Source organism: Panthera pardus, unplaced genomic scaffold, assembly GCF_024362965.1.
Source record: "Panthera pardus isolate Hobbes unplaced genomic scaffold, ASM2436296v1 HiC_scaffold_27, whole genome shotgun sequence".
Classification (NCBI taxonomy): domain Eukaryota; kingdom Metazoa; phylum Chordata; class Mammalia; order Carnivora; family Felidae; genus Panthera; species Panthera pardus.
The window spans coordinates 79,470,196-79,487,170 of NW_026526843.1; the positions used below are offsets into that span (position 1 = coordinate 79,470,196).

Below are 16,975 nucleotides of genomic sequence, written 5' to 3' on the forward strand. Positions count from 1 at the left end.
GACAAGGAATAAATAATAGAATGTGAGGAGGAGACAAGTAGAAACCATTAGACTGGATTCAGCACAAGAGTTTGTTTACCATAGTGGTGGTACACATAATATATTGCTCCATCAACCCTACGCATCAAACTACTCCTGGACTAATCATATTCTCCTTGATGTTCACTTTTCTTTTCTCTTAGTGATGGATGGTTCTCTCCCTACCTCCCTGAAGCACATCATCAGCAATGCAGAATACTATGGCCCATCACTCTTCCTCCTAGGTAAGTGGTGTTAATAATTGGTTATACCAAGCTGGAATGACCTGCCAGTTCTCTGTATATTTTACATTCTTACAGGGTTTTATTGTCCACATTTGTCCACTGTGTGATTGTGTATCTTTCTAGTTAGTGATGAAATAAAGATCAGAATTCAGTTTCAAATACCCATTTCTGGAAGGCCAAACATACAGTATATAAGCAATGCGTTATAAACCATGTGTGATAAGTACTATTGTACATTTGTGCCATACTTACTGCTGCAAGTGTGACTTTTTCAATGGTTAGTCCTTAATCTTGGTCCAGAAAATTCAGTCAGTATGGTTTTCATTCTTAGAATTGAATGTCAGACCCCACAAACTACAGTATAGAAAATCATTTCTCACTGTAGAAAATGCAATTTCAGAAGCTGTGGTTACTTTGTAAAAACATCTTTGCAATTTTATGTTGGCAATACTTTGAGTATTGCTGTTGTTAAAACCTCATTTTTGTTAACTGGCATTTATTGAGTGCCACATATTTAGGACAGTGTTTGAGATATGTAGCTTCTAGAATTCTCCTTAAAACTAAAGGAATGGGGACGCCTGGGTGCCTAAGTCATGTAAGTTTCCGACTCTTGATTTCCGCTCAGGTCATGACACCAGGGTCCTGGGAACAAGCCCCACGCCGGGCTCTGTGCTAAGCATGGAGCCTGCTTAGGATTCTCATATTCTCTCTCCCCCCCCACCCTCTCGTCTCTCTGTCTCTCTCTCTGTCTCTCTCTCTCTCCCCCTCCTTTCTCTCCCCTTCTGCCCCTCTCCTCATCCGCAGTCTTTCTCTAAAATATAAATGAAAGAAACTAAAGGAACGTAATGGGAAGTGTAGAAATAGAGGAAACCTCCTTGTACCAGTAACACGTTTTGTTTTGATACTTTGGGATGTCTGGAGGGAGTAGTTTTGGCTACTTCAACTTGGTACTTACTCCCTTGCTGAAGCAAATTAGGATTTTTAAATTTAAAGTTCATGTCCTATGACCTTGCTAGATTCACTTTGTAGTTTATAGTTGCTTTGTTTTTATTTTTAAAGATTTTTTTCAAAGTTTATTTATTTTGAGAAGAGAGCACATGGGTGATTGGGGGAGGGGCAGAGAGAGGGAGGGAGAGAATCTCAAGCAGGCTCCATGCTCAGCACAGAGCCCACACCCTGGGATCATGACTTGAGCTGAAATCAAGAGTTGGACACTTAACCGAGCCACACAGGTACACCCCCATAATTGCTTTGTTAATTTCTTAAGATATTCTATACAGTTTTGTCATCTACAAATAGTTCTTTTTTTTAATTTTTTTTTTTTTTTTTTTTTTTTTTTTGCTTTTTATGTCTTCGTGCATTGGCAAAGATTTCCAATACAGTGCTAAATAGAGGTGGTGAGAATGGGCCTTTTTGCTTTGTTCATGAACTCAAGGGAAAAGCATTCAGTATTTCACCCTTAAGTTTGAGGTTAGCAGAAGGTTTTGTTCCTCTTTGTCAGGTTGAGGAAGTGTTTCTTTGTATTACAACAACTCTATCTTGACATAGACTCCCTCCCAAGGTTAGGTTCATATGACAGAACTCATGACAGCAGCCCTTTGGTATGATTGAAGATTTGTTACACAGGTAGAGAAGTCCCAAGTCAAGAGGCAGAGAAGGATGGCTCTTTCTGAGAGGAAACCCTAGAACAGAGAAAAGCCAGGTACACAGGCATCTTATAAAGGGGAAGTTTAAAGGAGGCAGCAAGAGGACACGTGGGGTGTGGGCGGGGAGCAAGTGAGGCCTCTCAGCATGACGCAGGAAGCCAGAAATGAGACTTAGAACACTAAAGCAAACATTAGTGGAAGGCAGAATTCCTTCTCTAGAGTCTTGATTCGTCCCTGATGTTTGAATTAACATAGCAACCTTCCTGGTTTCCTATAAATAAACTTGTACTTGAGAGGGACCAGATTTGCAAAGCCAATTTAAAATAATTAGTCCAACAATTACTGTTTTAGCTCCATAAGTGATACTACAGCCTTTCACCCCAGGCAGAAGGAGAGAGCCAGGAAACAAAATTAAAGGGGTTTTGAGAATCTCTTGGCACATTTTTATAATATAGTTGGATGTTTAGTTCCTTTATTTTGTTGAAGTATTCTGGATACTTGAACCTGTATATTAGCCCACATGCAGCAGGAAGTCCCATTTAAGGCACAAGCACCACCTTAAAGTAACAGTAGATAGTTAAATGCCAATCTTTTTACCAACTATCATAGCAGCTAGACTCCTTTTTACCTCATTAAGGGCTTCTAAGGCTTGAGGTGTTTGGTTTATATGGTCAGCCAGTTGTGCCATTGTTGAGATAGTCTCTATAAAAGGTATCTGTGTTACAGAATTAAAAACACCTAAGGTGCAGCTCAATATAATAGATAAAAAGATGGCCCAGTGCTCCCTTTTGTGGCAAAACTCGATGAAAGAGCTAGACATTCTGGTTGAAACTAGGGTACCTGGGTACTAAATGTTCATAGGACACAGGTCATCGTGTGGGTTAGAAGGGAGCAGTTGATGGAGTAGAATGTATGACTTTGCTGAACAGGAGTTGTGTCATAGATCCAGTAGCCTAAGGTGGTTGGAGGGGTGGAGTTTCTAGTGGCCAAATTATATCAGGGAAGACATGCAAGGGCAAAATAGTCTCAACGTGGTGGAGGGCATCATTGAGTAGACTGGATTGGTGGGGGAAGCTGGAAGGGCATGAAGGAAGTCAGTGAGGAAGCATCTGGTGAGGTTGTGAAGTCTTGTTCAACAACTATGTGCTGAAACCAACCAAATAAGGATTCTGACTCCTCCCAAATTCAGCCTCTGGCCCTTTTACCCCACTTTTATACCCAACTGTATCCCTTTTAACTTTTCTAACTGCCTTTTCTTCTCTCTCACCGTCTGTCTTAGTGCTGCCACATTTTAACGTGTTCATGTCTGCTTGTGCTCTATTCCTAGCTTAGCTGATGCCAACACTATGATGATTATTATGGACTGCTTAACCGGAGAGGGTGGTAGGTAGTCAATATCAATACTGAAGACCTCCAAGGGGACAAGAGTTACTTATATAACTGATTGCCTGGGCTTGGGCACCTGTTAACATTGCTAGAGTTTTAGTGCTCAGGTTACGTTCTCTGTTAATATTACATAAATATTGTCTATCAGGTTGAGGAAGATGGGAAATGTTGGTACAGTTACGGTGGAGTAATGGAAAGTGAAGTGTGGGACTGTCAGATAATGGGGCTCTTGGAATGGTAACAAGTTATGTGGTCACCCATTACAGGTGCAGTTAATATTTGGGGGTGTCACCACTGAGCCTGGGACTACCAGTTGTACTGAAATCATCATCTAGGATGCTAGGTTGATGGGAGTCCTGGCCTAGCCCAAAACCTTTAATGGAAGGCTTTATACATTTGAGAAATAATTACAAAAGTGACTGAATGTCAGTATGACATTGTGTCTAGGAGTTATAGAGTAATTTCTTACGGGGAACTGTGGACTGATTGAATATCCCCAAATAATTGAGGTCATAGCATGGGCGTAGAGGAGACCAAAGAGTGTGGCATTGATTGAGTTGGAATGGTAGATTCCTAGACCCAGGCCATGAGCCAAATCAGGCATTGCCAGGCCAACCAGAACCAGAATGTTCCATAATATTTTCAGATCTGTTGTGGTCTATAGGTCTTGGTGTGGTGGAGGTGCCCATTTATTATGGAAGTCACAGGTATTGTTAACCCAGATTCTATAGGGGTTTGCTGTTCGTTATCTCTCTAATAGGGTGGATCAAGAGCTAGCATCCTGTTTGAGAAGGTTAGTACTGGGAACTAATCTAAGGTCTTTCTTTCCTCTTTAGAAGAACCATAAAATTATAGGTGTGGGAACAGGCAGGCACCAAGACCTACATTTCCTACCAAGAGGGACCTCCAGTTAACCAACCTTTGAAACTATTATATTGGGAAAGGTCTTCAGCAAAGACCTTCTTTTTGTGGCATACAGAGTAGTCTGAGAGGGTGAAGGCCTTCAGTTTTCAGTGGATTCCTTTGTTACCTAACTCTCACTACAGGCACCAATCCTAGCGTAGGTTGCACCAGGATAAAAAAGTCTTTAAGTGAGGAGGGATTGATTCTATTTAGGTATTATAGATTCATACGTGGAAACTGTCCCTTTTGTGGCTAGAGAAGGAATAGAGAGGTCCTCGTTGAGGATCTTGTTAGGATGTCCTATGACTTAAAATGTTGACAGTTTAGGATAAGAAAAAAGTGGGCAAATAGAGACCAATTCAGTAGACCATTGTCCATTTCATAAATTTAAGAGCATGTCTTTAAGTAGATTATTAGGTTTTTGTATTAGGTCTGCTGTCTGCAGGTGATAAGTTGGAAGTCCCAGGTGGTGCCTTGTTTGTACTGCCCATGCTCAGACTGAATGGATAAAATGTGTACCCACATCAGAGTCAGTGTTATCTGGATGCTAAAAGGAAACTAACATTTAATGCGGCTTATATTAAGCATGGCAGAAAGGGTAAACCAAGAACACTGAATCTTTGTGAGGGCATAGTACTTGAACCAGCAGATAGGGACAGTGACTCGATAAAATGAATTTCCCAGTCAGAGAAGGGGTATTCACCCCTTTGTATGTATTCCCATTGACTATGCCACCAATGGCAGGACGTTGTGCAAAGATCACATTGGGAGGCTGGAGCTTGGGCCAAGGCCAGTAGCATTGGATGCTGTGGCATTTAGCCCAAATTTTAAACGGTCTGGGACTGTGATGGCTGGAGGTCTCATAGGGCCTGTTGAGCCATGGTCAAGGAATAATATCTGAGCTTATTTGAAAAGTATGAACAAGTCAGTCAGCTATGGCATAAGTATGAGCTTCCTCTGTGGCAGTCTTGGCATGAGTGGAGACATCAGACTTTCATTGTAATATGCAAAGTTTGAGCAGCAATATATTCCCAGTGTAGAAAGCCCTTTGGGCACCATCCTGAATGTGGTAACTTTTGAGCCCATTGACCAAAAAACCAATAAGGCCATTAGCTATCATCCAGGTGTCTATAAAAATGTGAACAGTGGTCATACCTTTATTGAGGTGTGTCCTCCAGTACTAGAATGACTGCAGTCAGCTGTCTAGTTGGGCTGACTCTTGAGCCCCATCCTTTATCAGAAGTGACCTGGTCATGAGTTAGAAAGCAACAACTTTTCCAGCAGGCTCCATCACATGTAATTGGTGTAATTGCCATCTGTAACATAGACAGACTCCCTTTCTACTGGATTTCCTACTCTATTAATCAAGGTATGTTCCCTGTGCTTTTAAGACAAAAGCCTGAGGCTGTAAGTTCACACTTTGACTTATTTTGGACCTTTTAACTATAATTTACTTTGTCTGCTCTTCACATTTTAAAAGATGTTTCAAGTATTCAATCCACCCTTTAGTTGTTTTCGGCAGAATGATTTATTCATACAACTATTGTGCTTTTTTTTTATCTTGAAGAATTTTATATGTTGACAAATTTTTTGTGACTGCCAGTGTTTTTCTTTTGTTTCAAGTCTTGTGTCTTCTGTTAATTTTTTTTTCATATTCTGAGTCTTAATTTTCTTACTCCTTTTTTTGTAATAGTTATTCCTATATTGTTTTATCGACATCTAAACTTTAAAAATTTCTCAGTTTGTCTTCTGCCAAGCTGAATAAAATAAGACCTTCAACCTGCCTTCACCCCTTTCTCATCATTTTCTTTGTCTTCTTTTTTTAGTAACTCTTGATTTTTCCTTTCTTACTCATTTTAATTTTGTTGGAGTACATCTTTGGGTAATTTTTAAAGTGTTATACTTCTTTTACTTTCAGAATTTTTTAGACCTTTCTCCATTGTCTTCTAATGTTACATAGTGTAGATAACCATGATGTTAAACTGGTTCTTGTTCCTTTGTAGGTAACTTCATTTTCTCTATTCTTAGAGTTCACAAATTTCACCAGGATGTATTTCGTTCTGTTTCTTTTCAGTATTCTCTCATAGCACTTGGTTAGGCCCTTTCTAATATCTGAGTATTTTTTTTTGCTTCAGGAAAATTCCTGAATTTGGTTCCTCTTACTTATTCTTTCCAGGAAGCCCTATTATATAGCTAGTAAGCCTACCACATTGATCACATGTCACTTCCTGAGAGAATTTCTCTCTATAATTTTGCAAGATGCCTACTGAATTATCAAACTTCTTATTTGTTACAAACTTTTAAAATTTCTATTTCCTTATTCTTTTAAATTTTTATAATGTTTATTTTTGAGCGAGAGAGCTAGCAGGAGTGGGGAAGGGGCAGAAAGAGAGGGAGACACAGAATCTGAAGCAGGCTCCAGGATCTGAGCTGTCAACACAGAGCCTGACATGGGGCTCGAACCCATGAACCGCAAGATCATGACCTGAGCCAAAGTTGGACACTTTACCAACTGAGCCACCCAGGCGCCCCTCTGTTTCCTTATTATTAAGGGACCCTTTGTCTTAACACACCATTGCTGTTTTATGGGTTTTGTAGATTCTAGTTTCAATTTAATCATTAATTTTTTGAGAGTTGTCTTTCATTATTTAACTCTTAGGAGTCAGTTGCTAGGTCCCATATGGAGCCAGTTGGATTTTGTGTGTTTCCTTTTTTAAATTCTAATATTTGGTCATCTGTTAATTTTAAAAGAGGGTTTAAACTGTCAGATTGCATTAGTAGCATTATGACATAGCCTTTTAGTTAGACCTCTGGAAAATAACAAATTTGATGCTCTAGTAACCTCTAGTAGAACATTAGTTTTAGTTTATGAATACTAAATTTTAGTGACGCCTTGGAATTAAGACATTTGTAAAAAAAAAAAAAAAAAGAAGAAAAGATCTACGGAAGGGTGTATTATATACCAGTAGGAACCCGCAAAAGGACTTAACTTTTCCATAAGTTTATAGCCCATCACAAATCCCAAAGACCATTGACAGCTGTTGGTCCCCAGTAATTGTCATGTATTTGCCATTTCAATGACATTTGGAATAGATGAGAGGTGCTCTATTCACCATCTTAAACAGATAAAATCCTTTGGTATCATTTAGATCTCAGGTATCAGCATTACAAGTTTGTTTTACACATGGTTTATTAATATTGTGTGTGTGTGCACCTCTTTGTCAGGTTTTAAAATAAAAAATTTTAGGGGCGCCTGGGTGGCGCAGTCGGTTAAGCGTCCAACTTCAGCCAGGTCACGATCTCACGGTCCGTGAGTTCGAACCCCGCGTCGGGCTCTGGGCTGATGGCTCGGAGCCTGGAGCCTGTTTCCGATTCTGTGTCTCCCTCTCTCTCTGTCCCTCCCCCGTTCATGCTCTGTCTCTCTCTGTCCCAAAAATAAAATAAACGTTGAAAAAAAAAATTAAAAAAAAAAATAAAATAAAATAAAATAAAAAATTTTAAATCTCGTAAAATGAGCTGACAGGCCTTGTCTTAATGGATCTTAGAAGGTTTAATAACACTTGCATCTAAAACTTTTGGTTCAGTGCCTTTCTGTTACTTGGTATTTTTACTTCTAAAAATTCTTGTGGTTATTGGTGTAGTCTCTTTTGCTGTCATTTCTTGAGAATCAATTTTTATGACATTTTCTTAGAAAAGAAAGCATTGCATTTCATTCATTATTAACATACAGTTTGTAAAAGAACTTTATTGTTCTGAACCCGGTTAGATCCTTTTTTTCATTGCTGACATATTGCTTGCTTTTCTTAGATTACCCATAAGTCTGTAAGCTTTTTCAGTCTTTTCAAAGGGCTAGTTACTGGTTTTAATTATTCATGCTATTTGCTTGCAATTTCACTAAATTTTGTGTTTTTTCAATTATATCTAGTTTCACTTTCGATTACCTTTTAATGTTAATTTCTTCTTGAGCATTGATGTTAGTCTTTATAGCACTTTTTTTAACATTTATTTATTTTAAGAGAGAATGAGCACAAGCAAGGGAGGGACAGAGAGACGATGGGGACAGAGGGTCCAGAGTGGGCCCTGGGCTGACAGCAGAGAGCCCAAGGCAGGGCTCAAACTCATGATGAACTGTGAGATCATGACCTGAGCCGAAGTCGGACACTTAACTGACTGAGCCACCCAGGTGCCCCGACAGCACATTTAAAGTATATTGTCAAAAATTGGTCAGAATAATACCTAAGAACTCTTAATAATGCTAATGGTATTTTAAAATTGGTGAAAGGCTTTTTAGAAGACATTTTGTCTATTCCATCAGTTACGTTTATATTTACCTCAACCCAGCAAACCCCTCTCCCCAATTTTAGATATTTTTTCTGCTTAAACAAACAAAAAAAGATATTTTAGGTTTATCAGTTCTCACAGTTGTGGACTAGTTTATATCCACAGAGGTTCATGTATTTAGGGGAATGGTATGCAGCCAGTCAAATTGAATGAACTACAGTGACTGGGAAAAATAAAGGAGTATGTATGGTACATATTATAATTTAGAAGAAATAGGTTATATAGCAGTATAACCTCATCGTTATAAAAATATGCTCATTAAATCTTAATGTTTTTGTTTTTCATTTACATATTTAATAAAACTACATACTTTTAAGATGAAGAACATGATCTGGTGGTATGCATAACAAAGTGATTTCTATAATCAACCTAATTAACAAGGCATCCACATAGTTACCTTTTTTTTTTTATGTTATGAGAGCACCTGAAATCTCTCTTGGTATATTTTTCAGTATTCAGTATGGTATTCATAATTATTTTTATGCCTGTACATTGCCCATAAAAATCTTGAAGGTTTGTCACCAAATTCTTAATAGTGGTCTTTTGATGAGCAGTGAAGTTTCGTTTCAGAGGCATTTCATTTGTTGTATATTGAGTTGGTGTTTTTTAAGCCCTTGGAGTTTTGTTAATACCTGTAAAGAATCTCCCACTTTCTCATATTTCTTGTCTTTTTTAGCTACTGAAGTGGTGACTGTGTTTGTATTTCAAGAACCATCACTGCTCTCCTCACTCCAGGACAATGGATTAACAGATGTCATGCTTCATGCACTACTTATCAAAGATGTGAGTCCTTTTCTGCTTTTGTGTGAAAATTGCTCTGTACATACCCCTCCCCACAGAGGATGATACAGAGACATACACCCTACTATCTCTGTGCAGTACCCTGGTCAAAATTTCCTGGCATCTACATCTGAATTATTTTAGATGTCTTCAGACTCACTTTATCTTCTCTCTAGGTTCCTGCTACCCGTGAAGTCCTTGGCTCCCTCCCAAATGTGTTTAGTGCACTCTGCTTGAATGCCCGAGGTCTTCAGTCATTTGTACAGTGTCAGCCTTTTGAACGTCTTTTCAAAGTTCTTCTGTCTCCGGATTACCTCCCAGCCATGCGAAGGAGGAGGAGCTCTGATCCTCTAGGTAAGTAACCAGGATTTATCTTATAATTGGTGCCAAGATTTTAATTCTTTTTATTATTTTTTTTAATGTATGAAATTTATTCTCAAATTGGTTTCCATGCAACACCCAGTGCTCATCCCAAAAGATGCCCTCTTAAATACCCATCACCTAACCTGCCCTCCCTCCCACCCCCCATCAACCCTCAGTTTGTTCTTAGTTTTTAAGAGTCTCTTATGCTTGGGCTCTCTCCCACCCTAACCTCTTTTTTTTTTTTTCTTCCCCTCCCCCATGGGTTTCTGTTAAGTTTCTCAGGATCCACATAAGAATGAAAACATATGGTATCTGTCTTTCTCTGTATGGCTTATTTCATTTAACATCACACTCTCCAGTTCCATCCACGTGGCTACAAAGGGCCATATTTCATTCTTTCTCATTGCCACGTAGTATTCCATTGTGTATATAAACCACAATTTCTTTATCCATTCATCAGTTGATGGACATTTAGGCTTTTTCACAATTTGGCTATTGTTGAGAGTGCTGCTATAAACATTGGGGTACAAGTGCCCCTATGCATCAGTATTCCTGTATCCCTTGGGTAAATTCTTAGCAGTGCTACTGCTGGGTCATAGGGTAGGTCTATTTTTAATTTTTTCAGGAACCTCCACACTGTTTCCCAGAGCGGCTGCACCAATTTGCATTCCCACCAACAGTGCAAGAGGGTTCCCGTTTCTCCATATCCTCGCCAGCATCTATAGTCTCCCGATTTGTTCATTTTGGCCACTCTGGCGTGAGGTGACATCTGAGTGTGGTTTTGATTTATATTTCCCTGATGAGGAGCGACGTTGAGCGTCTTTTCATGTGCCTGTTGGCCATCTGCATGTCTTCTTTAGAGAAGTGTCTATTCGTGTTTTCTGCCCATTTCCTCACTGGATTATTTGGTTTTTGGGTGTGGAGTTTGGTGAACTCTTTATAGATTTTGGATACTAGCCCTTTGATATGTAATTTGCAAGTATCTTTTCCCATTCCGTTGGTTGCCTTTTCGTTTTGTTGATTGTTTCCTTTACTGTGCAGAAGCTTTTTATCTTCATGAGGTCCCAACAGTTCATTTTTGCTTTTAATTCCCTTGCCTTTGGGGATGTGTCAAGTAAGAAATTGCTGCGGCTGAGGTCAGAGAGGTTTTTCCCTGCTTTCTCCTCTAGGGTTCTAGTGGTTTCCTGTCTCACATTCAGGTCCTTTATCCATTTGAGTTTATTTTTATGAATAGTGTAAGAAAGTGGTCTAGTTTCATTCTTCTGCATGTTGCTGTACAGTTCTCCCAGCACCATGTGTTAAAGAGACTGTCTTTTTTCCATTGGCTGTTCTTTCCTGCTTTGTCAAAGATTAGTTGGCCATCCTTTTGTGGGTCTAGTTCTGGGGATTCTATTCTATTCCATTGGTCTATGTGTCTGTTTTTGTGCCAATACCATGCTGTCTTGATGATTACAGCTTTGTAGTAGAGGCTGAAGTCTGGGATTGTGATGCCTCCTGCTTTGGTCTTCTTCAAAACTACTTTGGCTATTCAGGGCCTTTTGTGGTTCCATATGAATTTTAGGATTGCTTGTTCTAGTTTCGAGAAGAATGCTGGTGCAATTTTGATTGGGATTGCATTGAATGTGTAGATAGCTTTGGGTAGTATTGACATGTTAACAATATTTATTCTTCCAATCCATGAGCACGGAATGTTTTTCCATTTCTTTATATCTTCTTCAATTTCCTTCATAAGCTTTCTATAGTTTTCAGCATACAGACCTTGTACATCTTTGGTTAGATTTATCCCTGGGTATTTTATGCTTCTTGGTGCAATTGTGAATGGGATCAGTTTCTTTATTTGTCTTTCTGTTGCTTCATTGTTAGCGTATAAGAATGCAACTGATTTCTGTACATTGATTTTGTATCCTGCAACTTTGCTGAATTCATGTATCTGTTCTAGCAGACTTTTGGTGGAGTCTATCAGATTTTCCATGTATAATATCATGTCATCTGCAAAAAGTGAAAGCTTGACTTCATCTTGGCCAACTTTGATGCCTTTGATTTCCTTTTGTTGTCTGATTGCTGATGCTAGCACTTCCAACACTATGTGAAACAACAGTGGTGAGAGTGGACATCCCTGTCGTGTTCCTGATCTCAGGGGGAAAGCTCTCAGTTTTTCCCCTTTGAGGATGATGTTAGCTGTGGGCTTTTCATAAATGGCTTTTTGATGTTTAAGTATGTTCCTTCTATCCCGACTTTCTCAAGGGTTTTTATTAAGAAAGGATGCTGAATTTTGTCTAATGCTTTTTCTGCATCGGTTGACAGGATCATATGGTTCTTATCTTTTCTTTTATTAATGTAATGTATCACGTTGATTGATTTGCGAATGTTGAACCAACCGTGCATCCCAGGAATGAATCCCACTTGATCATGGTGAATAATTCTCGTTATAAGCTGTTGAGTTCTATTTGCTAGTATCTTATTGAGAATTTTTGCATCCGTATTCATCAGGGGTATTGCCCTGTAGTTCTCTTTTTTACTGGGTCTCTGTCTGGTTTAGGAATCAGTAATACTGGCTTCATACAATGAGTCTGGAAGTTTTCCTTCCCTTTCTATTTTTGGAATAGCTTGAGTAGGATAGGTATTATCTCTGCTTTAAATGCCTGGTAGAATTCCCCAGGGAAGCCATGTGGTCCTGGACTCTTATTTGTTGGGAGATTTTTGATAACTGATTCAGTTTCTTTGCTGGTTATGGGTCTGTTCAAGCTTTCTATTTCCTCCTGATTGAGTTTTGGAAGAGTGTGGGTGGTTAGGAATTTGTCCATTTCTTCCAGGTTGTCCAGTTTGTTGGCATATAATTTTTCATTGTATTCCCTGATAATTGCTTATATTTCTGAGGGATTGGTTGTAATAATTCCATTTTCATTCATGATTTTATCTCTTTGGGTCATCTCCCTTTTCTTTTTGAGAAGCCTGGCTAGAGGTTTGTCAATTTTGTTTATTTTTTCAAAAAACCAACTCTTGGTTTCATTGATCTGCTCTACAGTTTTTTTAGATTCTATATTACTTATTTCTGCTCTGATCTTTATTATTTCTCTTCTTCTGCTGAGTTAGGGGTGTCTTTGCTGCTCAGCTTCTATTTCCTTTAGGTGTGCTGTTAGATTTTGTATTTGGGATTTTTCTTGCTTCTTGAGATAGGCCTGGATTGCAATGTATTTTCCTCTCAGGACTGCCTTCGCTGCATCCCAAAGTGTTTGGATTGTTGTATTTTCATTTTCGTTTGTTTCCATATATTTTTTAATTTCTTCTCTAATTGCCTGGTTGACCCACTCATTCTTTAGTAGGGTGTTCTTTAACCTCCATGCTTTTGGAGGTTTCCCAGACTTTTTCTTGTGGTTGATTTTAAGCTTCATAGCATTGTGGTGTGAAAGTGTGCATGGTATGATCTAAATTCTTGTATACTTATGAAGGGCTGTTTTGTGACCCAGTATGTGATCTATCTTGGAGAATGTTCCATGTGCACTCGAGAAGAAAGTATATTGTGTTGCTTTGGGATGCAGAGTTCTAAATATATCTGTCAAGTCCATTTTATCCAATGTATCATTCAGGGCCCTTGTTTCTTTATTGACCATGTGTCTAGATGATCTTTTCATTTTGTAAGTAGAGTGTTAAAGTCCCCTGCAATTACCACATTGTTATCAATAAGGTTGCTTATGTTTGTGAGTAATTGTTTTATATATTTGGGGGCTCCCGTATTTGGTGCATAGATATTTATAATTGTTAGCTCTTCCTGATGGATAGACCCTGTGATTATTATATAATGCCCTTCTTCATCTCTTGTTACAGCCTTTACTTTGAAGTCTAGTTTGTCTGATATAAGTATGGCTACTCCAGCTTTCTTTTGACTTCCAGTAGCATGATAAATCTCCATCCCCTCACTTTTGATCTGAAGGTGTCCTCAGGTCTAAAATGAGTCTCTTGTAGACAGCAAATAGATGGGTCTTGTTTTTTATCCATTCTGATACCCTGTGTCTTTTGGTTGGCGCATTTAGTCCATTTACGTTCAGTGTTATAGAAAGATATGGGTTTAGAGTCATTGTGATGTCTGTAGGTTTCATGCTTGTAGCGATGTCTCTGGTACTTTGTCTCACAGGATCCCCCTTCGGATTTCTTGTAGGGCTGATTTAGTGGTGAATTCCTTCAGTTTTTGTTTGGGAAGACCTTTATCTCTCCCTCTATTCTAAAGGACAGACTTGCTGGATAAAGGATTCTCGGCTGCATATTTTTTCTATTCATCACATTGAAATTCTCCTGCCATTCCTTTCTGGCCTGCCAAGTTTCAGTAGGGAGATCGGTCATGAGTCTTATAAGTCTCCCTTTATATGTTAGAGCACGTTTATCCCTAGCTGCTTTCAGAATTTTTTCTTTATCTTTGTATTTTGCTAATTTCACTATGATATGTCATGCAGAAGATGGATTCAAGTTACGTCTGAAGGGAGTTCTCTGTGCCTCTTGGATTTCAATGCCTTTTTCCTTCCCCAGATCAGGGAAGTTCTCAGCTATTATTTCTTCAAGTACCCTTCGCACCTTTCCCTCTCTCTTCCTCCTCTGGAATACCAATTATGCGTAGATTATTGGTCTTTAGTGCATCACTTAGTTCTCTAATTTTCTCCTCATACTCCTATATTTTTTTATCTCTTTCTCAGCTTCTTCTTCCATAATTTTATCTTCTAGTTCACCTATTCTCTCCTCTGCCTCTTCAATCTGAGCTGTGTTTGTCTCCATTTTATTTTGCAGCTTGTTGATAGCATTTTTTAGCTCCTCCTGGCTGTTCCTTAGTCCCTTGATCTCTGTAGCAATAGATAATCTGCCGTCCTTTATATTGTTTTCAAGCCCAGCGATTTATTTTATGACTATTCTAAATTCACTTTCTGTTATATTGTTTAAATCGTTTTTGATCAGTTCGTTAGCTGTTGTTACTTCCTGGAGGTTTTTTTGAGGGGAATTCTTCCATTTCATCATTTTGGATAGTCCCTGGAGTGGTGTGGAACTGCAGGGCACTTCCCCTGTGCTGTCTTGAATAACTTGCGTTGGTGGGCGGGGCCGCAGTCAGACCTGATGTCTGCCCCTAGCCCACCGCTGGGGCCACAGTCAGACTGGTGTGTACCTTCTCTTCCCCTCTCCTAGGGGCGGGATTCACTGTGGGGTGGCGTGGTCCGCCCAGGCTACTTGCACACTGCCAGGCTTGTGGTGCTGGGGATCTGGCATATTAGCTGGGGTGGATTGGCAAGGTGCACAGGGGCAGGAGGGGCAGGCTCAGCTCACTTTTCCTTCGCTTCGGGAGGGGCCCTGCGGCACCGCGAGGGAGTCAGACCCACTGGAGGGATGGATCCCCAGAAGCACAGCGTTGGGTGTTTGTGTGGAGCAAGGAAGTTCCCTGACAAGAACTGGTTCCCTTTGGGATTTGGGGTGGGGGATGGGCGAGGGAGATGGTCCTGGCGAGCGCCTTTGTTCTCAGCCAAGCTGCACTCTGTTGTCCGGGGCTCAACAACTCTCCCTCCCGTTGTCCTCCAGCCCTCCCGTTCTCCGAGCAGATCTGGTAACTTATAACCTTCCAGATTTTCAGTCCCCCTTGCCATCAGAACACCCTCCATCCGGCGCCTCCGTTTTTGCAAGCCAGACTTGGGGCCTCTGCTTTGCCGGCAGGCTGCCCCCGCCCTGGCTCCCTCCCGCCAGTCTGTGTAGCACGCACCGCCTCTCTGCCCTTCCTACCGTCTTCCATGGATCTCTTGTCTACGCTTGGCTCTGGAGAATCTGTTCTGCTAATCTTCTGGAGATTTTCTGGGTCATTTAGGCAGGTGTGGGTGGAGTCTAAATGATCCGCAGGAAGCAGTGAGCCCAGCATCCTCCTACGTCGCCATCTTCCCCTGGTGCCAAGATTTTAGATGTTAGATGGTTATCAAGCCACCAATTGGCAAGGAAGTCCTTTCTTGAACTCCCGTCGTTTCTCTGGTTAGATGTGCTAAGCTTAATGGGAGTTATCACTGTAATTATAGTTGTATCACTATATACGTTGTATTGCAGGTAGAAAAGAAGACTTCATCCTTATCCTCTGCTCATATTTTCATGCTTCTCAACAGTTCAGTGTGTGTGTGTGTGTGTGTGTGTGTGTGTGTGTGTGTGTGTGTGTAAGTTCAGGGTTTTAATCTGAATTGGGACAAATGTTGGGAAAACCAAACTTTGGCCATAGAAACTTTTTCCTTCCTAGGCCACCAAGGGGACCAGATCATGTCCCCAGGTGCCCCTGAGTGGCTCCAGATCTCTGGGTGGTGCCTCCAGGCCATATCCTCAAGCTCCAATTGGCTGCAGGGTTTGGGCTGGTCAGAAGCTAAACTGTAGTAGAGTGACTTACAGGGACTACACCCCCTCCTCTTTGGTCAGGGCAGGAGAGGCAGTCCCAGATTCCCCTATGGGCTCCCAGGCAGCAAGGCCTATACTGTGCTTCTATCACAATGGGAGAACCTGGGGGAGCAAGAATTATCCAGTGAAGATCTTGGGGGCGAGGTCACTTAGGACATGGGGTCTGACAGAGGCAGCAAAACAGAAGGAGGGTCTCCCACATTTCCACCTGTCATCACTCTGTGCCACTGAGACACCTCAGTGACCAGAGCTTGAACTATAGTAACGACTCTTTTCCGGTGACCTTTTAGATGTCAGCAACAAAGGAGTGGTGTTCCTCAGACTATCAACCATTCATTATTAAATGTACGGTCATGGCGCTAGTGAGAAATGGGTATTAGGGGCAGTAGATTTCCAGGCCCACCATCGAATCTGTTGCAACAGGAGATATAGAGTCCCAAGGTGTTGCTCTTCTATTCTAATGTTCAAGTCCCTACGATAGTAAGAAATTAATAGATTTTCTTCTCAGTGTATTTGAGGCCAGATTATTACAGAATAATGAGAAGGTAGGACTCCAGAATCTAGTTTTCACAAATGTGCTTTGTGCTTTCAGCCACCACCGTAGCATTCTAGCCAATATCGTTCTTAATTGGGGCAGCCAGTGTGTTAATGGTTTTATGCTCCTCTCTCTCCCTCCCTCCTAGTTCAGACCTTGGCATTAGAGATTGCCAGAGTAGAATGTAGAATATGTGGTTATTTTAAAATGTTTTCACTAGGGCCACCTGGGTGGCACAGTCGGTTGGGTATCCCACTCTTGATCTCAGCTCGGGTCATGATCTCACGGTTTGTGGGTTCAAGCCTCACAATGGGCTCTACGCTGATGGTGTGGAACCTGCTTGGGATTCTGTCTCTGCT

At 40.5% G+C, this 16,975-nt stretch overlaps 1 protein-coding gene across 1 annotated transcript in view; it reads left to right on the forward strand.

Moving 5' to 3' along the window:
- The window catches only part of HUWE1 (HECT, UBA and WWE domain containing E3 ubiquitin protein ligase 1), a 165,063-nt gene that overhangs the window by 69,691 nt on the left and 78,397 nt on the right, over positions 1–16,975 (forward strand). The window contains exons 19-21 of the mRNA XM_019438418.2: positions 183–263; positions 9,216–9,322; positions 9,496–9,673. Of these exons, the coding sequence (XP_019293963.1) occupies positions 183–263; positions 9,216–9,322; positions 9,496–9,673 (366 nt within the window). The remainder of the gene's footprint in view (positions 1–182; positions 264–9,215; positions 9,323–9,495; positions 9,674–16,975) is intronic.